Source organism: Apodemus sylvaticus, chromosome 1 (assembly GCF_947179515.1).
Source record: "Apodemus sylvaticus chromosome 1, mApoSyl1.1, whole genome shotgun sequence".
Taxonomy (NCBI): domain Eukaryota; kingdom Metazoa; phylum Chordata; class Mammalia; order Rodentia; family Muridae; genus Apodemus; species Apodemus sylvaticus.
In genome coordinates, this window is record NC_067472.1 from 97,140,702 (window position 1) to 97,166,628 (window position 25,927).

The 25,927-nt window shown below is 46.0% G+C and overlaps 2 protein-coding genes across 6 annotated transcripts; one reads left to right on the forward strand and one right to left on the reverse strand.

Annotated features, from left to right (window-relative positions):
* Positions 1 to 3,337: 3,337 nt before the first annotated feature.
* Positions 3,338 to 11,470, reverse strand: Eif3f (eukaryotic translation initiation factor 3 subunit F). Its single transcript, XM_052155280.1, has 8 exons — positions 11,071 to 11,470; positions 6,864 to 6,934; positions 6,561 to 6,640; positions 6,123 to 6,260; positions 4,732 to 4,823; positions 4,229 to 4,365; positions 4,005 to 4,118; positions 3,338 to 3,567 (listed from the first exon to the last, which is right to left on the reverse strand). The coding sequence occupies exons 1-8, from the start codon at positions 11,444 to 11,446 to the stop codon at positions 3,490 to 3,492; spliced, it is 1,086 nt and encodes a 361-aa protein (XP_052011240.1). The 5' UTR covers positions 11,447 to 11,470; the 3' UTR covers positions 3,338 to 3,489.
* Nlrp10 (NLR family pyrin domain containing 10) lies at positions 10,568 to 25,854 on the forward strand. Of its 5 annotated transcripts, none has more exons than XM_052155265.1 (3): positions 10,568 to 10,628; positions 19,018 to 19,319; positions 21,530 to 25,854. In XM_052155265.1, exons 2-3 carry the CDS (start codon positions 19,043 to 19,045, stop codon positions 23,263 to 23,265), a joined length of 2,013 nt encoding a protein of 670 aa, XP_052011225.1. In that variant the 5' UTR covers positions 10,568 to 10,628; positions 19,018 to 19,042; the 3' UTR covers positions 23,266 to 25,854. The 5 variants fall into 5 exon arrangements, with proteins under 5 accessions (XP_052011225.1, XP_052011235.1, XP_052011198.1 ...); XM_052155275.1 differs by lacking the exon at positions 10,568 to 10,628 and adding an exon at positions 11,409 to 11,481; XM_052155238.1 differs by lacking the exon at positions 10,568 to 10,628 and adding an exon at positions 11,416 to 11,526.
* The last annotated feature ends 73 nt before the right edge of the window (positions 25,855 to 25,927 follow it).

Consider the following 25,927-nt stretch of genomic DNA (forward strand, 5'->3'; position numbering starts at 1 on the left):
CATGCCGCAAGACTAGGTTAACAAGAGTCTGGGCTAAGACATGGGCGGGCTAACAGGACTGGTGATGGAGGTCTTCGTCATGTTAGATGCAAGCTCGCAGCGACCCCACAGATCTGCTTACACACATACAATTCTGCTCACGGCTTTGTTGTATGTCCTTTCCAGTGGCACCAATGTATGTTCCCCACCCAGATGAATTTTTATATCCAAACTGATGGCTTATATTTTCAGTTAACTCTAACCCCAATCTATGCCTTATATTCTCAATAAAGCAGTTTTACCAAGACTTCAAGACCACAGACCTTAGTCTTTAGGACATGGCAAAAGCCTCATACTTATTGTCCCAAAGGCTAGTGTCCTTTAGAAGGGTTCCCTACTAAGGGTTCCAAAGCCATATACTCACTCTGCACTTCTCCTTACGCAGACATTTCTCAGACATTGTCAGTCAGGGCTGGGCTGGAGCCACCCCTGCACATATCAGCCTCGGGATTTTCTAGAGAGGGTCTAGGTTGTAATGCACACTGTGGTCTGGTTGGAAGGGGAGAGAGCTCTACATTTACTTTGCTTCCAACTCAAGTTTTCAAGAAGCTTCCATGTCTACTTGGAGTGTTTTGGGTGAGGATAGAACATTCTTGGTGTCATCACTCAATGGCTCCCAGGTGGCTAAAGGAAGCATGTCCTGAAGCCCTGGCCACTCATTTTGCACTGTCTTGGCATTTTTTTTCTGGGCAACCTTAGACAGCTGCTTGGGCACTGAGTAAGGGTAGCCAGAGACTTCTGAATTATGTAAGCATGCCCTCTAGTGGTCACGACTGAGAAAGCCCAGTAAAACAATGCATAGGCAGGACTAAGGTCATAGGGATGGAGAGACCTGGGGACAGATGCAACCAGATTGGGGGATGGGGTGGGAAGATCATTTTGAGACATAGGGACCAAGATGAACCATACTAGTCATCAAGGAAGAAGCAGGTATATGATTCATAGCCTAGACACCACCACTGCCACTGCTCTCCCTCCTGGGAGAGAAACCAGCAGGCCAGGGCGAGCACGACTGTGGGTCCCATATGAGGGAGCAGCCGAACACACTTTCACCGACATTCTAGGCATTATCACACTTTCATGCACAGCATGATAATCGATTTCAGATCCCACCTTATCTTTTTCTCATTTTATCTTTTAGACCTTCTCTATTACTACACAGGGAACTCATTCTTAACTACACAGTATCGCATTTATGAGCATGTCATAAAATCCTTATGCTAATAGTCTGATGTAATTTATGTGCACTATTTTGTTAAAACCTAATCAGTCCTACAGGATGTATACGGGTATGTTCACACACATATCTATGAATTCTGGAGTTAAGATTTTGTGATTCTGAGAAATACAAACTCAAAACACTGCGACACAGGTTATCCACCTGCTGGAGTGTTCATCGTTTCCTTCTCTGGCTATCACTAAGCCGTTAATAGAAAACATGATCAAATGGCATCTTGAGACCAGGCATATTTTAATGTTTGTTTTTCTGTGTAGACAAGTGAACTGTTTATGTCCCTATACCTAGTAGATAGATACTGGCCTTTACAAAACAGGTGTATGCCTTTGATGCCAGCCAGCATTTTCCTAAGGTGGATGTGAGTCTGAGTTTGAGGCCAACCCAGTCTACAGAGGGAGTTTTAAGACAGTCAGAGCAAATAGTATTACCGGCTTGAAAAGCCAAATATCAATCAATCAAACAAACAACCCCAAACTAAAACAAACTGGCTGTGGGAGTTCTGTGACAAGAATAGTAGGTCTCTGGCAGGAATTTCAAATATTTCCCCAGCTCTTACTTGGGCTGTTTGTGTATTTCACCAGTCAAAATTCTCACAGGGCTATAGAATCCCAGTCTCTGTAAAGAACAGCTCATGGCTTCTCCCTGCTTAGGAACTTCCTCCTCCTGGGTCATAAGAACACTCCACTGTGTTTTTGAGTCAGTATATCTGCTGTGGTCACAGCTCGGAGACAGGCGTAGTACTTGCTGCAGAAATTGTTTTGGAAGGCATTTTTATTTTTCTATTTAAACATTAAGAAACAACTTACCCATATCAAAGTATCTTTGCATTTGATTAGAGTTGTGACCAATACATACTTACCTTAGGGAAACGCTACAGTCTTATCTGGGAATATGATCTTTAAGTAATTGCGGCCCGTGTTTCTCATTAGCATTCTATTTGTTGCTGGGTTTTTGGATAGGATCTGAGGCCACTCAGGCAGGTGTCGAGCTTATACACAGATGAGGATAAGCTTCAATTTCCGATTCTCTGCCTCCCTTCTTCCCTGGTTGGGATCACAGGTGTGCTATCACATCCAATTTTCTGGGGTGCTGGGGACTGAACTCCCACCCCCCCAGAGTTCTATGCATCCTAGGCCATTCTACAGTTACAACCCCAGACTTCTTGGCATTTTAGGGTTCTTCCATCGTATCAACTAGACATTAAAAAACAAACCCTCTCTTTTCCACATTATTTTCAATGCATTTTTCTCTCATTTAAAAATGTCTATCAAGTTCAGAATCAAGCTAGGTGAAAATGAAAAATACCCCACTAATACCATCGATTCATACTGTCTCTATTTAGCCCCACTAACCTGCCACCCACCTCCACAGGAGACCAGGCACTTACCCGCACTGCTTCTACTTGCCCACCTTGCTGGACCTAAGGGGACCAGCCACTGATGACTGGGATTTCTTAAGTTCATCATCCTTTGGCTTTCTGATTAGTTTAGGCACATGCATATCATACACGTGTGTCTGTACTAGGATACCTTTCCAGACCGAACAGCCTGGTAAAGCAGCTATTCCTCACCATTAAGGTTTTCTGCTCCTGTGGATTCATGGGTCCCAGAACTGAGGTGTGTGCGAATCCTTTTTCCTGTTGCGGCTCACTAGCACATTTCTAGGTCATTCTACACTGCATAAGGCAACTCTCTTGACCGCTGTCCCAGGTAAGAAGTTATGGAAGAAAAATGAAAAAACAAAAACAAAACAAAAAACCCCTCCCCCAAAAAACCCAACCCGTCCCAACCCAAAAGCTAAAACAATCTTGGAGATGCCATTTGCCATTATCCTATGAGTTAGAACAAGAAAAAAGTATCACTGTAAAACATTGTGGCAAGAAAAAGCTGCCTGGTATGGGGCTGGGTGACGCTACCACAGCTTAGGCTGTGGGTGCAACCACTAGGGTGAGTCATGCCAACACTGACCGGCTTCTCCTGCAGTGCCCTCTCCCTGGCTTCTGTATGAGCTCCGGAACAGGCTTCTTTCTCCCAGCCAACAAGAAGCTCACATCAGATAAAGTTCATTTACAAAAGGTAAGCTATGTTTATTTGGAGTCACAAGTAGCTGACTGAGTCATTGTGACTCAAGACCACAAAGAAAGCCTTCGCCTCCACTCTGGCCTCAGTCCTGTGGCGAGAACCTCCACCAGCACAAGTGCCTCCTGGGCTCATTCACAGGTTTACAAGCTTCTCGTTGAGGGCAATCTGTGACTGGGTGAGATTGGCCAAGTAGGTCACCATCAGCAGGTCCTGGAAGACAAAGGAGAAGCAGTGGGTGAGAGGCTGAGTGGACCGGGGACAGAGAGGCTGGCTAGCCAGCTCCACCATGGACGTGGGCTGTGAGGAGTCCTGGATAAATGCCGGTGAGGCGGACTGAGCCAGGTTTGTAGGGAGAAGCCAGGAAGGGAATGTGCATGAACGCTATCTATCCTCTCTGCTACTCAGAGACAGGGGTCTGCAGTGCAGCCCTGTGAACACAGATCAGGAAAAGTAGGAACTGTCTTTGCTATACTGAATGTTGTTAGCAAGTCTTCTGAGTCTAGTTAATAAGTCATGGCAATACCAGTAGTAATTCAGACAAACCCTTAGGGGAATGGAGTCTCCCTGAACACACTGTACTGCCTCCATCCTTGACGACACGGCAGCAGCCCCTCTACCCAACTCCCAGGGTGTAGCCACGAACTCACATTGATGTTGCTGTTGAGCATGGTCTCAAAGTCATCAGGAACTATCTTGGGTACTTGGTTGACAAGGCTCATCAAGAAGCGGCCTACCGTGTTGTCAGCAGACACTTTCCCAGACTGAGCACAGAACAAAGACTCAATGAGGCGCTGTCCTGTCAGGCACTGTCACGTTACCAGCACTGGCAGGGATGCCCATCCTCCCTTATTTCTCCCTCCCCACTTCTCACCAGCACATCCTCAGCATACTGCAATACAGTGCTTAGAGCGTCCTGGATTCGAGCTGAGGCCCCTCCCACTTGCTGTAAGTCACTTGAGAGCCCAATCACCCGGTTGGGGCTAAAACATGTCTTCATGATGAGGTCAACTGTGGGAGTGTGGGGCAGGCAGTAAGAGGCAACAGAGAAAACTTAGTCATAACAGGAGGAAATAGGTCTCTAACCACCTGCTAACTCCCTCCATGCCTTCTGGAAGCAGTCAGCTCCCCCAAATTCCTGCTCTTCCCCTCAATGGCTACTTGCTTGCTAACTACTGGCTCTCGCCTCGTATGGATGACTATACAGCCCGTGGCACTGACAATTTCCCACATTGAACAAACCTTCACTTTTCAGTCAGCATGATCCTCATGATCTTTAAGCTACTCAGGGCCTACATCTTTGTCAGAGAAAACAGCTGTTTTCTCACTTGAATAATCTAGGGTCTCCAAGTGTGTACAGTGCGGAAGGAAACTCACCTCCGATGCGCTCAGTGTCATAATACGCATACTTCACGGTGAGAGGGGTGAACATCACTCCCATGGTCCTCCCAGGGACGCCCATCAGAGTGCTGGGGAAGAAGGAGAAAGGTAAACAGATACCCTTGGGAGGAGCAGTTTCCTTGTGTAGACCAGGCCGGGAGAGCAGTCACAAAGTCAGTATCGTCCACTTGAGAAGGCCAGGACTGTCCTAGAGATATCTTGTGGGGTAACTTTCCTTTTCCTCTTTGGTGTGGAAAGGTATAGAATGACTTCATACACCATAATGTCAGTGAGGATGACAGGACTCTGGATGTTCCTGGCTGGCCAGACACACCAGAACATTCTTTTCTAGACCTGTGCTTTTCATTATCACTAAAATGCCAAACTGATTCATGTCCCAAACCACTAGATTGGATGCTAGAAGTAACTTCAGTAAAATTGTTGTACCTATTTCAAATCTGCATTTTCATCTAGATTTTTGAAGATGAATTTGTAGATTAGCAAGGATGTGAAGGTCAAGTCATAGTAATACACTCTTCTTTCCCCCACCGCTAAGCCTTCCCCAGCAAGCCCTGACAAATGGCCTTGTAGCTGCCAACAAGATTTATGTGTCAACACTGCTATGTTATTGTCCAAAAGTATACTTAATCCTAGCTTAAAAGATGTGTTCCAAACCCTGCAGCATCCTCTAGTCTATAATACTGTGCTTAGTCCCAGGAATACTGAACGCACTGGTTAGGGTTTGTTGTAATTTGACATAAGCTAGGTGATTCCTCCGTTTGATTGGCCTGCAAGGAAGTCTGTGAGGTATTTTCTTGATTGATGTGGGTGGTGCCACCCCTGGGTAGGTGGTCCCCAGTGGAATCAGAAAGCAGCCTGAGCAAGCCAGGGGCACAGGGAACATCACCATGCAACATCACTGTGGTTCTGTTCCAGGTTCCCACCGTGACTTCCCTCAATGACAGACCGGGCTCCGTAGGGTGACATAAGCCCCCTCCTTCCCAAGTTGGTGTTGGTCAGTGTTTTATCACAGCAACAGAAAGCAAACCAAGACAACGAAAAGCTAACAGTAATTCAGAAATGCAATAAATACAAGCACAGAAGGACCATGATAAACTATCATGTGTGGGTGATCTGTTCCAGAAGACGATACAGACGAACACAGTAGTTTGTTCACATATTAAAGGCACTGCCATCAGAAATGGTTACAAGTAACAATACTCCAGTGTAAGCAGGACAGTGAGTGTAAGCTATGGGGTCGACTTCGCTTCAGAAACTTCTCAAATGACAAGACGAACAAAGTTCCTGAAGAGAAAGTAAGCTGCAGAATTGGAGCGAAGTGTGGGAGGTGTGGGATGTCATCCAGGCCCTTACTGCCCAGGACTCACCTGACATAGGCCTTGATGCTCATGCGCCCATTCTGAAGCCCCGTGTCCACCGTGAGGTGGATGGGGTTCGGGGCCTCCCTGCTGTAGTACTCATGGATCAGCACCGAATGTTCTGTGATGTCATGGCCTGTGGCATACCTGGAAACAGCAAGTGTAGATGCATGACAGCTGATACCAATACCAGATATGATAGTGCGGTGGGTGTTGCTGGGGTTCTGACACCCATTTAGCACTAAGTAACAATATGAAAACATCTGCCTAACAAAAATTGTAATTGAAAATAAATATTCTTGACTTTATAGGATCAAATTACTATCAAATATTATAGGCTCTCAAGGTCACGTGCTTTGTATGCTCTATGTCTGAAAGGGGAGACAAGATCTAGTCTGAGGACAATGAGCCTGGCCCCTCTATCCACTCCCGCCCTCTCCACCTTACCAGCCTAGGATGAGCTCATTTGGGGAGACTTTTTTATGCAATTCATACATATTCTTGGCAAATTCCATGTCAACAGCCACCTAAGGGGGAAGGCAGGAGAGGAGGTTAAGAAGCTAGAAGTATATGCTAAATAAAAAAAAAAAATGATCAAGCCCGCCACCTGAGGAGGCCCACTGTGGACAGGGAAAGCAGAGCTTCAGCTGCAGCTCTGGCTACAGACACAGCACAGTGGGGCCTTCGGGGAAGCTCGTAGTCGAATGACTGTGACTACATAGGGGCTGCTTAAACCCACAGCCAACTCACTTCATCTTCTGACTCATTGTGTGGTACTGAAAAGCAGTTGGTGACTTCTACCGAGTGCTTGTCAACAGTTCCTGGTAAAGAGAGAAGAGCCAGGTGTTACATAATCCTGAGACCCCAAAGCCCAGAGCCCCTGACTACCCCCACCCCCACCCTAGGGACAGCATCCTTTCTTACTAAATATGAATGAGAGCTCCTGAGCCTCACGTCCCACCAGCCTTGTGCTAGGAGCACGGGTACGCACCGCCACACCTGGCTTACGTGGCTCTGGAGATGGACTCAGGCTTTATGTGCAATAGGCAAATGCTCCACTAACTGAGCTGGTTCTGGTTCTCCAGCTCCTACTTTTGGAATGCTTTGGAGATGGCCTCAAAGCCAGCAAACATGAAGCCAACACATTAGCCATCAACAGCTCAATATCAACAGAACAGTATTTTCCAGAGATCTCCAACTCAGAGACCCCCAACCCTTCTTTCTATCACAGACATGATTACGTCTTCTTTCGCTAGGTCTCCTTTGCCTGTTATTTTCCACCAGCCCCTCCCCACAGTACTCTGTACTCTCTAGAGTAGTGGTTTTCAACCTTTTAATGCTGTGACCTTCATGTTGTGGTGACCCTTATTCATAAAATTATTTTCATTGATAATTCATAACTATAATTTTGCTACTGTCATAAATGTAACCTAAATATATGTGTTTTCTGATGATCTTCTCAAAGGGCCATTCCACCCCCAAAGGGGTCTTTACCACAGACTTCCTGTCACCCCCTAACTCTCACATTAGTTCCTGGATTTTACTGAGCCACGGGTCCCAAATTCACTCTCTGGATGTCCCGGTACCTTCCCTTAAGTTCCTCACCCCTTCCCCTTGCAACGTGTCTCTGCTGGTGCTGTCTTTTGCTGGCTAGTGCTATGGTTTCATTTTCTGAACTATGGGGTGGTTTGAGTATGCTTGGCCCAGAGAGTGGTGCTATTAGGGGATGTGCCTTGTTGGACCAGGTGTGCCACTGTGGGGTGGGCTTTGAGACCCTCCTTCCAGCCACATGGGAGGGAAGCTCAGTCTTCTCCTGGGTTCCCTTGAGTAAGATGTAAAACTCTTCGCCCTTTTCCAGAGCCATGCCTGCCTGGATGCTGCCATGCTTCCCACCTTGATGATAATAGATTGAACCTCAGAACCACAGTTAGATGTTGTCATTGATATAAGAGTTGCTTTGGTCATGGTGTCTGTTCACAGCAATGGAACCCTAAGACAATGTTCTTAACCTACAGGAATACATTCTTTCATCTGAGCCCTTGACAAACCCACTGGTACACTCGTTGGCACCTCACAAGGAATACCTACCAAGCCCCAGCAAACTGTTGCTCCTTTCTTCCTGTATGCACAGCTGCAGGCCTAGAACTCACCCAGTCACCCTCTCAGGCTGCACCTGGATCTCGCTATGTCCTACCGTGTCTCTTTCCTAGCTTTCGCTCTCCTACCTCTCCGCCTCTGCTTCACAAGTGCTTCTGCCTTATCAGAATGCCCTCAATCTGCTGTCCCAGCCCAACTCTGGTCTACTACTCCCTGTGAAGCAGGCACATTCGCTAATTTCTCCTGGTCTCAGCTGTAGGTCAAGGGCTTCCTGCAGAGACAAGTCTTTTTGACGACGCCCTGTGAGTCCTGCCCCACAGGCAGGTGTCCAAACCACCAGGAGCTTCACCTCCTGCCATCCTCCCGTAAGCTTGGGATGCTGACCTCTTCAGACAGTGGACTTACCAAGGGCTTTCTTTTTAAAAATGTTTAATTTTTAAATGAAAAAAAATGCTTATTTCTCAACAGTGATCCATTTTGGAACTACTACACATTTGTTTTCCAGTTTTCAAATTCCTGGCATTCTATTTTTTGAGATGCAGAGATAAAAAAATTAGCATTCCCGGGTATTCTCAGAGTTTTTAAAACTATGATATTTAAAACACACTTCAAGTAATCTTCATAATCTATAATTTGAATAGCTAAAGTTTTAATTTAAAGGATACAAGGATACTAGGCTTAGCAGTTAGTGCTTACAAAGAACTTTAACCTATGGGCATATTCATGGAAAATTATTTAAAAGTCTTACAGTAACATGTAAGATTTTAAACTCAGGTATTGCTCCTTTTGGAATGACATGTGGATACTGTCCTTACCACGATCCTGCACATCTTGCTGTGACTCCTTCATAACCTTTTAAGTAGTTCCATCTGTGTTTCCACAGGACACCTGCTAGCAGAATGCTTATCACATGTACCATAGTTAGTTACAGGGACTGTTTCCATCTTGAGTTTAAGGTTATAGCAGTGTTCCTTTTACTAATTTTGATTTCTAAGTACCTTACAACTCTATGGATCATGAAATTCAACGATGATTTCATTTAACTAAACAAATACTTTTACAAATTAAAAACCAAGAAAGTCCAAGCTTCTGCCAAACACATATTTCTTCATTAATTTTTTTTTAATCAATAACTGTTTTATAACAGTGGGAGCACTGAGCAGGACTCATCTGATAGAGAATCCATATACTATATACAGTTAGCCTTCCTATGATAACAATGGGGTAAACGTAAACCTTGGGTAGACATTTATTCCTTTAGTTAAACAGCTCAAAAGACTGGAAATTAGATACCATATTCAAAGTATTTGCTAGGTGTCGAGTCACCGATACAAAGTTCTTTTGTATCACAGTGGGGCAATTACAGAATGCCAACACACTGTTAGGTTAAAACTAGAGAGGCCGGGGTTATAGCTGTGGACTGAAATAAAATGAAGAGCATGAAAGATATGTGGTGAAGAAAATGCAAGGGTGTTTTGATAAACACAAGGTATCAACTCGAAGTTCCCGTAAACGCCTACCCTGTGAAAAACAAAGAAATGAACAGTGGAGTGGTATGGCCTACTATGTGACAGAAGATGACCAACAACTGTACCTGAGGTGTGCCAGCCATTAACTGCTTGCTGTAATATTTCACTCTCACAAAAACTGTCTGCTGGGGCTGGAGAGATGGCTCAGTGGTTGAAAGCACCCAGAGGACCTGGGTTCAATTCCCAGCACACACATGGTGGCTTATAACTGTCTGTAGCTCCAGTCCCAAAGGATCTGGCACCTTTAGACATGCATGCAGGCAGAATACCAGTGCATGTGAGGTGAAAATAAAAAATATATTTTAAAAAGTGTTTGTTGTCCTTGAAAAACAAAACAAAAACAAACAAAAACCTGTCTGCTAAAGAAGTCTCTGATGGTGATTTGTCAGGAGACACAAGGCTAGAAGTTGCTGGAGTCTGACTACAAACCCTGTCCTCTCTGCAGTACTTGAACTGTCTTCTATGGCGCACTGCCTGCTGTAAGACCACCAGTAAGAAATGACAGATGCAACTAGAGTGGACTGCAGTATCTGAAAGCCGCCACTGAGGCAGAGAGGGAACAGGCCTGACAGGACCAGCAGTTCCCAGAGAATGGAACTATTGAACAGTCTTTAGTGCTTTTCAGGTTTACAAGTTACTTTAACATAAACTACTTCCCCAAATCTCTAACACAGGCAAAGAAAAGATTACTCTTCATCTTGAAGGCTAGCGACACGTGTAAACATGTACTACAACAGTTTGTGTCCAGACAAAACACCGGAAGAGAGTGAGGTGGGGGGGGGGCAGGAACTAGGAAGTGAGCATATATAGGTTTTATTCTACCAGGTACCAGTATGTGACAAGACCTTGGGACATGTGTCTGTCTGAAAAGTTCAGGAAAGCAAGATAAGTATGTCCAGAATATGTTACGAATATACCACGTTTATCCGTTGAATTGGAGGAAGCTGTTGCCACATCCTCCTCCCTAACATGGGTGGCGGGTGCCTTCTGTGTGTGTTGGGGGTGGATAAAGGGGGAATGTGCGCACTGTTTAAACAGGTCAAGGGCTTTGAACTTGCTGGCATTTGAGCTTTCATTTTTGGCAGCATGCCCTCTCAGAACCACGCTGTTAACAGAAAATAACATGTACATTATCACAAACTACGCAATAGCTTATACCTACTCCTTGCACATTTCTGTGGCCTGACAGCAATTCTGTTATTCAAATCACTTGGGAAGGCAAGCCACAGCAAGAAGGTGCAAAAAGATAAACAGGCTAAGAGTTCAGGGCGATGGAACGAGAGGAATAGTAAGATGGACGGGAAGAAAACATTAATTTCCCCCAAACTCACCTAACAGGGTTCCGATAACTCGGGCAGCTCCCTCGTTCCGGCGTTCGTAGCTGTCCACGATCGAGGCCAAAATGACTGGGTGTAGCCTGACCACGCGGCCGCCGGGGAAAGGCCCCGGGAGGGCGGGCCCGGGCTGCGAAGGCGCCGGCGTCTGCGCAGGGGCTGGCGCGGAGGCCGGGGTCTGGCCCGGAGCTGCAGGCGTAGCTACAGCAGGATCAGACGGGACTGGCGCCGGGGCCGCAGCGGGAGTCGCAGCCGGTGTCGGAGCTGGCGTGGGTGGGGTCGGGGCTGAAGCCGAGGCTGCGGTGGCGGCCGGCGCCGGGGCTGCGGCTGCTGTGGCAGGAGGGACACTAGCCGGTACGGCCGGAGAAGCCATCTTGCCGAGAAAGAGAGAGCCTGGAACAGAAGGGCGTGAGTTGGGAGCATTAGAAACTCGATTGGCTAAATTTGTACCACGTGAGTCACATCATGATGACTATTGGACGTGAACTTGTTTTAGCGAGCTGTGCGCGATTTAATTTCTGTCCGATGGGCACTCAGTGTATACCAGGCCAACGTAGTTCCTAGTAACTTTAAGGCGTCCTGGGATGGGGGTGGGGAGAAAGCAACTAGCAATCTACACAGTTGCCACCAGATGGCGGCACAGAGTAGTGTAAAGATCGCGATTCTTAAGACTTAAATGGATATTAAATATCAATCATAAAGGAGATTCATTGTTACATCCATTTAACTTATTAGTCAATCAATTAAATTTTGGACTCAGGATCTACCTTGCGGTCCACGCTGGCTGGAGCTCGCCATATAGGTTAGGTTGGCCTGGAACTTACCTCAACCTTCCTGCCTCTGCTTCCTGAATGCTAGGACTATAGGCGCAAATCATCATGCCTGGCCAATAGTGCTTTATTTGTGATGGCTTCATAAGGCATCACTAGGGAGGCATATTCATTCAACAATTTAAATGCTTACTATGCACCAGGCTGTCTTTTAGGCTCCTGGGTATTTAAGTGAACTGAAATCCTATATTATGTTAAAAAGTGCTTCCATACACAGTAAATTAATATTATTATTTAACTGTGTTGTGAGCAAGAAATGCTTAGTGGAGGTTGTGAAGGCATGGAAAGTTGTGAAGACGCAATGAGGCTATCGAGTTGGGGTGGAAACTTGAAGACTTCAGGCAGCCAGCTGTTATTTGGGGTTTTGTAGGGAGAGCCCTTCTGGTGGAGTTAACAGTTAGTGTAGAGGACCAGAGGTGAATGAGAGCAAGTCTAGTACATTTAAAGAAAGAATTTGCTGGCTAGATGGCATGATAAAAAGAAAGGATAGATCTGTAAGCAGGCCAGGAACTGATTATTAAGACACCTATGCTGGCACTGGAGAGATGCCTCAGAGGTTAAGAGCACGGATTGCTTTTCCAAAGGTTCTGAGTTCAATTCCCAGAAACGACATGGTGGCTTACAACCATTTGAAATGGGATCTGATGCCCTCTTCTGGTGTGTCTGAACACAGAGAGGGTGTACTCATAATTAATCAGTCTTAAAAAAAAATGCTATGCTATAAAAAATTTGGGCAGTGGAGAGATGGCTCAGAGAGAGACAGAGATTCTGTTATTGCAGAGAATCTGCATTGAGGTTCCAGTAAGGGGAAGGCTGGTTGGTGGCTCACAGCTACCCAGGACTATAGTTCCAGAGGAACCTATGCCCTCTTCTGGCCTCCACAGGCATTGCACTCACATGTACATATATACCCAGTCACAGACACATGCATACACAATTAAAGAAATCTTCAAAAGCATTTGTGATTATTAAAAAAAAAAAATGAGTGTTTTATGATCTTCCGGCAGCAAGCTGGAGGTATTGGCTCATTCTGAAAGCCAGCAGGCTTAAACCCCCTGAACCAATGTTTTAGTTTTATTCAGAAGACCAGAGGAAACTCATGATCGTTCTTAAAGGAGTAGAAAGTTCTTTTTCCTTTCTTTTTCTTTTTCCTTTTTTTTTTTTTTTTGAGACAAGGTTTCTCTGTATGCCCCTGACTGTTCTGGAACTCAGAGATCTGCTTGGCTCTGGCTCCCTGAATGCTGGGATTAAAGGCGTGTGCCACTGCTGCCCAATGTTCATGTGTGTGTGCTATATGCACAGGTGTGTGTGTGTGGGGGGGGTGTGCGTTCATGAGTGTGTGTGTGTGTGAGGGCCAGGATGGAGGACATTGGGTGTCCTGCTCTATCACCCTCTTCCCCATTCCCTTGAGACCGTGCCTCTCGCTGAGCCTGGCACTAGGCTGGTAGTCAGCAAACCCCAGTACCCTTCTGTCTTACCCTCTGCAGGGCTGGGGTTGCAGGCTCCTGCGCTCCAGTCCTGCCTTTCAGGTCCTCATGCTTGCAAAGCAAGTGCTCTTCCCTGCTGAGCCATCTCCTCAGCTCCTTTAAGAAGTTTTCTTGTTGGCATAGATTCTTTGTACTCTGATGGATATTCCCGCCTATTTCTCCCCCTTTTCTTTTTTAAAGATTTATTTATTTATTGTACATGAGTATACTGTCTACAGTCACACCAGAAGAGGCCATCAGATCGCATTACAGATGGTCATGAGCCACCATGTGGTTGCTGGGAATTGACCTCAGGACCCCTGGAAGAGCAGTCGGTGCTCTTAACCAGGGAGCCATCTCTCCAGTGCCAACCTATTCCTCTCTTTCGTGTTCCCCATCAGTGCTTTCCTTCCCTAGTCTCCTTTCTGCTCTCATGTTATATATGTACGTGCATGTGTGGATTATGTTATATATAAAAATAAAATTCTAGGACCCTCAAGTGAGGGAAACATGGTTTATATAAACAGTAAGAGGAGACTTCCTTTTAAAAATGTATTTATTTAGCCAGGTGGTGGTGGCGCACGCCTGTAATCCCAGCACTCTGGGAGGCAGAGGCAGGTGGATTTCTGAGTTCAAGGCCAGCCTGGTCTACAGAGTGAGTTCCACGACATCCAGGGCTACACAGAGAACCCTGTCTTGAAAAAAACAAAAAAAAATGTATTTATTTATTTATTTATTCACTTTACATCCTGCTCACTGCCCCCTCCCAGTCACCCCCCTCCTACAATCCTTCTCCCATTTCTCCATCTTCTCCCCTGGGTATCTCCCCACCCTGGCACTGCAAGTCTCTGCAAGGCTAGGTGCTTCCCCTCCCACTGAGGCCAGACAAGGCAGCCCAGCTAGAAGAACATATTCCACGTACAGGCAACCGCTGTTGGGATAGCCCCTGCTCCAATTGTTCGGAACCCACATGAGGACCAAGCTGCACATCTGCTACATGTGTGTGGTGAGGCCTAGTTCCAGCCCGTGTGTGTTCTTTGGTTGGTTGTTCAGACTCTGAGAGCCCCAAGGGTCCAAGATAGTTGATTCAGTTGGACTTTCTGTTTGGCTGTGAATGTCTGTATCTGTCTGAGTCAGCTGCTGGGTGGAGCCTCTCAGAGGACAGCCTTGCTAGACTCCTGTCTGCACGCATAACAGAGTATCATTAATAGTGTCAGTGATTGGCCCTTCTCATTCAAGCGAGGACCAGGCCTTTTCTTTTGTTCAGGCCTCATCTAATGGGGGGGAGGGGCACCCACCTTAGGGAGCAGAGTTGGCTTTTGTCAGCTACTGACTCAAATGACAGTCTCATTCCAAGGACAGCCTCACAGAAATTCTCAGGGACTTGTGGACAAAATTAACCCTATCACATGTCATTTTCTAGTTGCCCTGGGATGTGTGTTTGAGAAGTCATACCTGAAAAAAATCCAAACCAAACAAAGCAAACCAAAGCAAACCAGGGAGTCATATGAAGGTGGGCCTGTAGGCTGTTAACCTAGTCCATCTCAAGGACTGAAAGGAAGCCTCTGTCTCTCAGTCTTTCCGTCTCTCTGTCTTTCTCCCCCCGCCCCCCTCTCTCCAGCTCTCTGCTCTCACCTCTCCTTTCTGTTTTGCTTTTCTGCTCGGTTTATGTGTTTTGTATCTCCCTATATCTCTTCCCTCACTTTTTCTGTTTCTATCCCTGGTCTCTGCTTTCCCCATTTTATCTTCTTTCTTCTGGAGACTCTGTTTCTCTAGTCGTCACCTCTGTCTCTAGCCAGGGCAGGGTTAACATCATCTCATCTCTTGCCTCCGCCCCTCCAATCAGTTCCTGTTTCTATAAATACTTAGGTGTTCCTAAGAATCTCTGGCACAGTGACTTGAGATCTGGCGTTGGTACAGTAAGTGGCTTCTGCTCTTTGTCGTCCTATCTAGACAGCCATGTTTCATTCTTTTGTTTTCTCATCTTGGCTTCTTGGTGTTGAACTCTGGTATTTTGTTTTTTATTTCTAGTCTGAGTTTGCCTAAGGCTTTGAGCAAGTCAGGTCTGGTTTCTGCTTTTCCCCCTGGGCTCCAGGAGTTCTCACAGAGCGCTGTGACCAAAGGCTTGGGGAAGAGAGGAAGGCGCACAGGTGAGGGCTGGCAGTGTTCACATCCTGGCCTCTCCCCTTCCCTACCGCCATTACTGTCAAGCTCTTTGGAGATTCTGTTAGCTATACATCAGGTAGAATAGAGCATCTGTCAGACATGCCTACGCTCATCTTCCGAACAGGAAATCCACACAACTGCCTCTCTGCCTGACAGACTTTCTCATTGAAAAGCTCGTCTTCTGCCTTTTCTTAGGATCCTGATCCTGCCCAGTCCCCGTTCTCAATCCCCACCTTTGGTATTTCCAGTCTGATCCCTCCTTTGGATACTTTTTGTTGGCATTTAAAAATACCCCACCCTTTCCACGGGAGGGTAAAGACTGCTTGAGCCAGTGCCTCCTCATCTCTGCAGATTCCCTTCACTGCCAAGTTTCCTGAAGGACTTGTCCACACACATTACCTCCACTTCTTTGCCTCCTAGATTTTTTTTTTTCTGGGTAGGTCTATGACCTGTTGTTTTAACACAGTGATGCATGTGTCTGTATCAGAAATTCAACATATTGCAAAGTCTATGTCTTCAGTTTTCATCTTTCACCATCCTTATCCTCTTCCTAAGACAACTCCTTTAGATTTTAAATGTCCTTGTACACACATACACACACACACACACACACACACACACACACACACACACACACGAGTGTACTTTGTGTATGCACAGGCCAGAGGATGTCAGGTGTCCTGTTCTATAACTCTTCACCTTGCTCTTCTGAGACAGGGTCTTTTCTTGAGCTTGGAGCTGGGCCATGGGGCAACAAACCCCAGTTATCCGCATGCACCCACCCTCAGTGCTTTTACGTGGGTGCTAGAATATGAATTCAAATCCTCAGTCCTGGTGCTCAGGTGTGCATGCTTACATAGACTATGCTCTTACACACTGAACCCATCTCTCTAGCTCCCTTATGTTTCTGAATTTCTAAATAACACACACACACACACACACACACACACACACACACACACGGCTGTTTTTTGATTCAAAGATTTAGGCATCATCCATTGGCCATTTATCCTAACTATCCCATTATCATCCTTTTCAATTAAAAAATATCTTAGTTTATGTGTGGATGTTTTGGCTATATCTATCTCTCTCTGAATCGTGTGCATGTCTGATGCCCTCAGATGTCAGAAAAATATATTGTATCCTTTGGGACTGGAGTTATACATAGATGATTGTGAGCTGCCATGTGGGTGCTAGGAATTGAACCCAGGTTCTCAGCTGGGGTAGCAGCCAGGGAGAGCTCCTAACCATGGAGCCATCTCTGCAGTACCCCATTCACTATCCTTTCACTGTGGTTATATTATAGATTTTTGTAATTCAGTGGCTACACTATTATTTATATTCGGATATTGTTCACCCAAGTCCTGCAGTTTACTATGTTTTATGTCCTATTCTTTTGTTTCTCCTAAAATATTTGCTTTACTTTCATGTTAGTTTTCCGGTACTTAATGTTGGTTTTTCCACTTTTTTTTTTTTTTTAATTTTGTCTCTCCACAGCTTTTGCAGAAAGACAAAGGCATCAGTTAAAGTACCAATCTGTTGTTCTTTCATCTTGAAGGTCTTTTTGGAGAAACTGTTCTAGTTGTAGAGAGATTTAGAGACTCTCTGCTCTCTAGGCCAACAGACCAGCTGCCTGTTAGGGACATTTAGGGATGTGTTTATACTCCTGTTTCACAGAATTCCTTTTTCCTTCCTTTTTCATTTTTCCAGAGCACATCTTGCAGTGGCTTTGTCAATTTGAAGAAATGGTACAGTGTCAGAGGGTACAGTGACAGTGCCCTACTTCCTTTGTCTCTTGTCAAACTGCCCCAGTCTGGATTGGGGTCGAGTTGTAAAGAGGTCAAGTGGTTTCTGGGAGGGATGTGGGTCATCTCTGTGTTGTTCTTTTGGCAATATAATAGTTCACACCTTTGGTCCCTTCCTTGTTTCTCAAGTTTAATGTTTGACAAATGAGGTTAAGTTGCTCATGAAGCTGACAGGTCTGATGTGTGGGTACCTCTGCTTCCCTGATATCACACTGAGGTCCTTCCTGGGTTCCACTCCACCCCCAACACTGAGCCTGTAGACAGACAGTAGGTGTCTGTGAGGTCCCACCTTTACTTTTAATTCTAACCTCACAGGATGAAAATGCACTGGGATAAGAGGACCCAGGCTTGGCCTGCACAGCTGAAAATGGACCTGTTCCATCTCTCCTGCACAGCTCGCTTTTTTATCTTCTTGCCCCACGGAGCTGACTCACCCTCCCGCTTCCAGCCTGAGCTTGACGAGCCCGGAGCTCTGCTGCTGTCTTCTTGTTCTTCTGGAATTAGCTTCCTCAGAATCAGAGCTTTGCAGAGGATCCCCAGGTTTTTCATCCTTGACACTTTGGGGTGATGTGTCCCTGCTTCTGCAGTCCCACATCTTCACACAGGTCTAAGACCTGTGGCAAGAATCCCTGTGTCCTACTGTCCTACTGTGTTTCTGAGAGGCTTCTTCCTTTCTTTAGCATTCAGTTATAATACCAATATTTGAGCATTGCCAAGTGTATTACTAAAGACTATTTTGAGCATCTCTAGACATTATATTTTGGCAGTGGTTTCCTCATGACTTTAGATAATGAACATCTCCTGGATTCTGAAGTCCTCCTATCGATCACGGTCATTCTCCTTCTCTTTGGTAAATGTTGAGTTGAAGAAGTATCTTGGCACAAATTAAGTACTAATAGTGTCCTCTTCTTAGCCTAATTTGAACTTGTCTCCTTACCTAAACTAGACACCAACTTTTGACCCTGTGAGTGGCTGAGCTCATGATGCTCATATGTGAGGCAGTGGACTGAGGATTGAGATTTTTAACCTTCCTGTTTTTCCGATATTAGCAGACATGTACAAGATCTGTAAACATTCACAATCTAAGGAGGACTCACTTTTTGAAATGTAATAATCTCAAACATTTTTTCTTAATGCTAGTTTAAGACTTAATGTTTGAGTTTGATTTAAGAGTGCCTATGGACATCTGGGGATATTGCCCAGGTGGTAGAGCGGATACCCAGCGCACATGAATCCCTAGGTTCAATCCTCTGAACCTCATAAAGCTGAGTGTGATGGTTCATGACAGTCACCACAGTACTCAGGAGGTAAAGGCAAGAGGATCAGGAATTTAAGGTCATCCTTTGCTATAAAGTTCGAGGCTGGCCTGGAATACACAAGATCCTCACACACACACACACACACACACACACACACACAAATTTATATAAGAAAGAAGGAAGGCAGGAAGGGGGACCCTCTTGCTCATTCCCCACACAGTCACACATGCTGTCTGATAGAACAGAGATTAGACACTTTCCCCTGCTGTCTCATCCACTTGCCCTTCTCGGAGCTTTGCACATATCTGGTCTCTCCCAGGGCTTCTGCTCCACAGACTGCCAAGCACCCAGAAGGGAGGGCAGTTGGGGAGTCTCCAGCTCTTCCCACTCATCATTTCTCATTACTTCTCACTTCCAGGTGCCTAGGCTGAACTCTGACCACCATGGCCTTGGCACGGGCCAACAGCCCCCAGGAGGCATTGCTTTGGGCCTTGAACGACCTTGAGGAGAACAGTTTCAAGACGCTGAAGTTTCACTTACGGGATGTGACCCAGTTTCATCTGGCCCGAGGGGAACTGGAGGGTCTGAGCCAGGTGGGCCTGGCATCAAAACTGATTTCAATGTACGGAGCCCAGGAAGCCGTCAGAGTGCTGAGCAGAGGCTTGCAGGCCATGAACTTGATGGAGCTGGTAGACTACCTCAACCAGGTTTGTCTGAATGGTGAGTGTAGCCCGAGAGAGGGAAGTGACGGTGGCACCAAAGACACCCCCAGGTACCCCAAAGACTCTAATAGTCTGTGATTTTTGCCTTTCCTGACACTGCCCTCTCCTTGGGGATCCCCGGAGCCCCAGAGTCTAAGGTAGTCTTCAGATAGGTGGTCTGAAGAACGCTGGGCACTGATCCTGAGGGGGTTAATGATAGCTTTTGAGCAAAGCACCCCACCTCCTACCTGTATTGCTGTGCTGGGGAAGGGGCAGGGATGCAGAAAGGGCGTGTGGATGGGGCACAGTGTTGGTGGAGTGATTTCCACTAAGTAGAAGGAACAGCATCGGGGTGCATGGGTCACCCCTCCCAGGCTTCATGACAGGGAGCTGCACTGCTCTGCATGGAGGAGTCGGTGGTCTAAAGTGAATTTAGATAGCAATGGAGACTAAATAGCCACCTGTTTCTTATTTTGGGGTGCAGGTCAAGGGCTCTGTGGACACCTGTAATCTTTCTCAGTTTTCTTTCACCCCTGAGACCTCCTGGGCGGTAGGAATGGGAGTGAAGAAGTTGGGACAGTGAGGTGACAGCTGCCAGCAATGGGCTTGCAGCGTGGCTGGAAGAACCGTAGTTCAAACATCAGAAGCGATAGAATCAATGTTTTGTTGTTGTTGTTGTTGTTGTTGTTTTTAAAGCTGGGCATGTGCACTTAATAGTGGTTTTTGTTTTTTGTTTTTCGTGATGGGGTTTCTCTGTGTAACAGAGTCCTGGCTGTCCTGGAACTCTCTTTGTAAACCAAGATGGCCTCAAACTCACAGAGATCCTCCTCCTTCTGCCTCCCAAGTGCTGGGATTAAAGACATGCACCCCATCTATAATCCCAGTGTCGGGAAGGCAGAACCAGGAGGGTCTAGCATGCTTACTGGCTAGTCAACACAGTCTCCTTGGTGAGCTCTTGACTCAGTGAGAAACCCCAACTCAAAAACTAGAGGAACACCTGAGGAGCTTTATCTGAGGTTGCCCCTCTGGCCTCCACATGCATTCATGTGCCCCCACACACATGTGCACAGATGGACACAAATAGATGTGGAGAGAAGGGAAAGGAAGGGGAGGGAGGGCAGGGGAAAGGAGTGGAGGGAGAGGAGGGGAAGGGAGGGGAAGAGAGGGTAGGGGAGAAACAAAACGGGAGAAAGTGAGGGCCTGGAAGTATGGCTCCCGTCCGTCTGTCTGCGGGGTAGCCTGTAGCTCTGACCCCCCCTTACCAAGAACAGTCTCCAGCTACTTCAGTTTTCAGCTTCCCTCCTCTCTCCTCTCTCTGTCTTCACTTCACCTCATGACGAAATTTCATAGGACTTTGCAGGTCACAGACATTTTCACACATGTTGACATTGAGATGTACACACCCTTTCCCTCACACAATGCATACCCTCTGTCAGCACATTCTCGTGAGTAGATACAAATATACTTACATAAAAAACATGCACACATACACACATACACACACACACACATACACACATACACACACGTATACCACACACACACACACACACACACACACACACACACACCACACACACCACACACACACACACACACCACACACACCACACACACACACACACACACACACACCACACACACACACACACACACACACACACGTACACCACACACATGTACACCACACACACACACCACACACACACACACACACACACACACGTACACCACACACATGTACACCACACACACACACCACACACACACACACACACACACACGTACACCACACACACACACACATACCACACACACACACACACACACACACACACACACACACGTACACCACACACACGTACACCACACACACACACACACCACACCACACACACACACACACACACACACGTACACCACACACATGTACACCACACACACGTATAACACACACACATACACACACCACACACACACACACACACACACACACACGTACACCACACACACACATACACCACACACACACCATACACACACACACACACACACACATACACACAAACATGTGGCAGTTTCACTTCATGAAGCCACAACTACAATCTTCCAAGCAATGCAAATCAGAGGTAGAAGATGAGACTGAAGGGTAATGCCAGGGTTTGAAGGCTCCATTTTTGCCTTTTGTTACTCACATTCAACCCCTGAAACCTCATTTGTGTTACTCAGATTACAGAGAAATCTACCGGGAGCACGTCCATTGCTTGGAAGAGAGGCAAGATTGGGGTGTTAACAGCAGCCACAGCAAGCTGCTCCTGGTGGCCACATCCAGTTCAGGGAGTTGCAAATCACCTTCCTGTTCTGACCTGGAACAGGAGTTGGATCCTGTCCATGTGGAGACTTTATTTGCTCCAGAGGCAGAGTCCTCTTCAGCCCCACCCATAGTGGTGATGCAAGGATCTGCGGGCACTGGGAAGACAACCCTGGTCAAAAAACTGCTGCAGGACTGGGCCAAAGGGAAGCTGTACCCAGGCCAGTTTGATTATGTTTTCTATGTAAGCTGCAGAGAAGTGGTCCTGCTACCCAAGTGTGACCTGCCCAACCTCATCTGCTGGTGTTGTGGAGATGATCAAGCCCCAGTCTCAGAGATTCTGAGGCAGCCTGAGCGGCTCCTGTTCATCCTGGATGGCTATGACGAGTTACAGAAGTCCAGTCGTGCTGAGCGCGTACTTCACATTCTGATGAGGAGGAGGGAGGTACCCTGCTTCCTTCTCATCACCACACGGCCTCCAGCTTTGCAGAGTCTGGAGCCCATACTGGGTGAACGGCGACATGTCCATGTCTTAGGCTTCTCTGAGGAGGAGAGGGAGACATATTTCAGCTCTTATTTTACGGATAAGGAGCAATTGAGAAATGCCCTTGAGTTTGTGCAAAACAACGTTGTTCTCTATAAAGCATGCCAGGTTCCGGGCATTTGCTGGGTGGTCTGCTCCTGGCTGAAGAGGAAGATGGCGAGAGGCCTAGAAGTCTCAGAGACACCTAGCAACAGTACAGACATCTTCACTGCATATGTGTCTACCTTCTTGCCCACTGACGGCAACGGGGACAACTCTGAGCTCACCAGGCACAAGGTACTGAAGAGTCTGTGCTCCTTGGCAGCGGAGGGGATGCGGCACCAGAGGCTGCTGTTTGAGGAAGACATCCTCAGAAAACACGGCTTAGATGGCCCCAGCCTTACGGCTTTCCTGAACTGTGTCGACTACCGAGAGGGGCTTGGCATTAAGAAACTCTACAGCTTTCGCCACATCAGCTTCCAGGAATTTTTCTATGCCATGTCCTTTCTTGTGAAGGAGGACCAGAGTCAACTGGGAGAGGCCACGCACAAAGAAGTGGCAAAGCTGGTGGATCCGGAGAACTATGAAGAGGTGACGCTCAGTTTGCAGTTCTTATTTGACATGTTGAAAACAGACAACACCTTGAGCTTGGGGCTGAAGTTCTGTTTCAAAATTGCTCCTTCAGTAAGGCAGGATCTGAAGCATTTCAAAGAACAAATAGAAGCCATAAAGTACAACAGGTCATGGGAGCTGGAGTTCTCGCTCTATGATTCTAAAATAAAGAAGCTCACGCAAGGTATCCAGATGAAAGACGTCATTTTCAATGTGCACCATTTGGAAAAAAAGAAATCTGGCAAGAAGAAGCCGGTTTCAGTGACAAGCAGCTTTGGTAAGGGGAAGGTACAAAGTTCACTCTCGGAAACTGGTAAAAGCACAAGGAGACAAAAGAAGGCATCTAATGGGAAAAGCGGAGGGATGGAGGAACCAGCCCGGGGGATTAGGGCCAGTCAGCTGGCAAGCAGAGAGAAGGGTCATAAGGATAAGGAGGATGGTGTGGTGGAGGGACAGGAGGATGAGGAAGGACAGACAGTTAAAAAGGGTGGAGAGATGATAGATGAGATGAATGAGTAGCAGAGAGAGGGAAGGACACATAGACAAATAGAAGAGAGAATTACATAATCAAGACCAGGAGCTGGGCGTGGTGGCGCACGCCTTTAATCCCAGCACTTGGGAGGAGGCAGGGGGATTTCTGAGTTCGAGGCCAGCCTGGTCTACAGAGTGAGTTCCAGGACAGCCAGGGCTACACAGAGAAACCCTGTCTCAAAAAAAACCAAGAAAAAAAAAAAAGACCAGGAGTCTTAGCACAGCATGTCCAATGAAAGACTCACTGAAAGCAACCGGCCCTTACCACAGATATTTGAAGTTTTAATTAGTTAGTATTCCTCTTCCTAGTAGGTGCTCAGTATCTCCTGTGGTGTGAAGTCACTTTGAGTAGCCCCTTCAGTGCTAACATCCAAAGACTAAGACTTTACTTCTAACATTAGATTTTTTTTTTAAAAATAAAATAAACTGTTTAAAACAAGAAAGTGAGAATCACATGCACTCTGTAAAATATAGGCATGTATGGAACACGTCTGTGCCAACATGTAAAGGAAACATGCTTTGGTATAATGGAAAGTCCTACTGACTCTATTTGTGTTCAAGTGTTGCTTAAATAAAGAGTAGCTTCCCATTTTTTCTAGAAACTTCTACACTTTCTATTGTTAAAGGCAGGTCATGGATGGTCACAGCTCTAAGCACTGGTCTGGGAAATTCTTCTTTGCTTTGACCTGACTAAATTATGTACTAATATTGATCATATTAGTGCTCTTAGCTGCAGCTATGCCACCAACTGACTTTTCTTCATGAAAAGATGATGCAGTTCCAAGAATGGGCACATCCTTTTCTACTCTGGGTCTCTCTATAAAAGAAAGAAAAGGATTCTTGTTGTAGGCATGATGAGTTGATTGATCTCATTGCATAGTGGAGGAAATTGAACATAATCAAGAGCCCTGTCTACTGCTTAGATTCCTCAGAAAGCTCTTGACCCTCATATCATAGCTAACTATTCAGAGGCCAGCAGAGACTGCCAACATGGCTCCTAATCCTACTTAGTGGCTGTTGTTGGCTTTAGTGCAGCTGAGTGTGGGCCCCTTAGTCCCACAGAAAGGCTATAGACATGACTCTTGCTTTTCTCATTTCCCCCCCATTAGTTGATCCCACAGGTAGCAATCCTAGTCATCTGCTAGACAACCCAGATGTCTGGGTGCAAGAAACTCAGCCTTGAACAGTGAGCTTAGGACATGGTAACCCTGGTAACTAGTTTCCGCATGGTAAATGTGGTGGCTTGGCATTTGATAATCATGTCCATGGTAAGAGCAGCTTATTTAGAGGACAGTTGGTAACTGGACAGCTGGGTACTGCTTATTGACACCTGCTGAACTAGACTGTGCTGTCTCAGAAGACCAACTCCCGAGTGCCATTGGACAATTTGGGAATAATGAAACAGGTGTACAGCCATATCCCTGCATGTTCTTGGTGTCAAGGAAGCCTGTTTAAGCAACATGAATTTAACACACAATTATGACTCTAGACATGTTCAAAGATTTCACTAAGGAGACATATTCAATTTAAACTAGCTTGAGTGAAAGATTAAATGACCCAATAGTTTTTACAAAATGCCAGAAACAATAAAAAGAAACTCTACTTGATTTTTAGTTTTGAACATTACTGCCTCTATTGTTTTTGTTTTAAAACAAGGTCTCAGGTAGTCAAGGCTGGTCTCAAACTTACTATGTAGTCTAGGATGACCTTGAACTTCTGTCCCTTGTTCCCGCATCTCCCAGGTGTGGGAATTATAGTTATGCTGCTCTTTCTACTAATGTCATTACAGATATTCCCCCTCCCCCATTGCTTCTGGTGCTAACTAACATATATCAGAAAATTAACAGAAGAAGCAGAGTTAAAACGTTCTAGTGATCTCTTTAGGCTTTATTTCTTGGAGGAAAATACTTTCTATCTTGTTTTACAGCTTATTTCAGAGATGGCTCCTGGAAATACAGGTCTTTTTTTCAGCCTTAAGATGTAGGGTGCAGCTATATAAGTGAGGCAGAGACCTTTCTTGAACACTTTACCAGAACCTTGAAAAATCCTACACAGAATAAAAGGGCATAGATTTACAGAGACAGATGACAATGTCCTTCCATTCTTTCTGCCAGAAGTTAACCCCTTATACTAAAAAAATTAACCATTGGAAATGAGAACTCCCACAAGCCTAGAGATGATCTAGAGATGATCTAGTTGTAGAGAGATCTGTACTTACAGGCTTCTATAACTAGTTGCTCACTCAGAACTGGGGACTGAACCTACAGCTTTACATGGGCTAGGCCAGTAAGTTATGTCCCTGTTTACCCCCACAGCCACCCTTTCAAGAGAGAGTTCCACTGAGTTGTCCAGGTTATTCTTGAACGCATTCTGTAGCTTCAAGAAGCCTTTAATTCACGAGCTTCCTGCCTGGGTGTCTAGAGTAGCTTGGGTTGCAGGCTCGGATGACCAAGCTCACCTCCCAGGTAGCTTTTATTGGATGTTTCTTTGTCTTTAGTTTGTTGCTCATAGAGACTCAAAGTGCTTTGAGTGTTGCCATTTCTTTTTCTTTTTAAATAAAATTTATTTTAAAAAGTCTTATGCCTATAAATATTTGCTCGATTGAGTGTGCATGCACATGTGTGACTGGTGCCTGAACAGGCCAGTAGAG

Bases quoted from the DNA above. Each gene is read 5' to 3' on its own strand.
- Nlrp10 (XM_052155265.1), top strand. From the start codon at position 19,043: ATGGCCTTGGCACGGGCCAACAGCCCCCAGGAGGCATTGCTTTGGGCC. The intron at 19,320-21,529 runs GTGAGTGTAGCC...TGTGTTACTCAG, and splicing joins CAACCAGGTTTGTCTGAATG to ATTACAGAGAAATCTACCGG.
- Eif3f (XM_052155280.1), bottom strand. From the start codon at position 11,446: ATGGCTTCTCCGGCCGTACCGGCTAGTGTCCCTCCTGCCACAGCAGCC. The intron at 4,824-6,122 runs GTGAGTCCTGGG...CTTCTTCCCCAG, and splicing joins AGCATCAAGGCCTATGTCAG to CACTCTGATGGGCGTCCCTG. The intron at 4,119-4,228 runs GTGAGAAGTGGG...TTCTGTGCTCAG, and splicing joins AGTATGCTGAGGATGTGCTG to TCTGGGAAAGTGTCTGCTGA.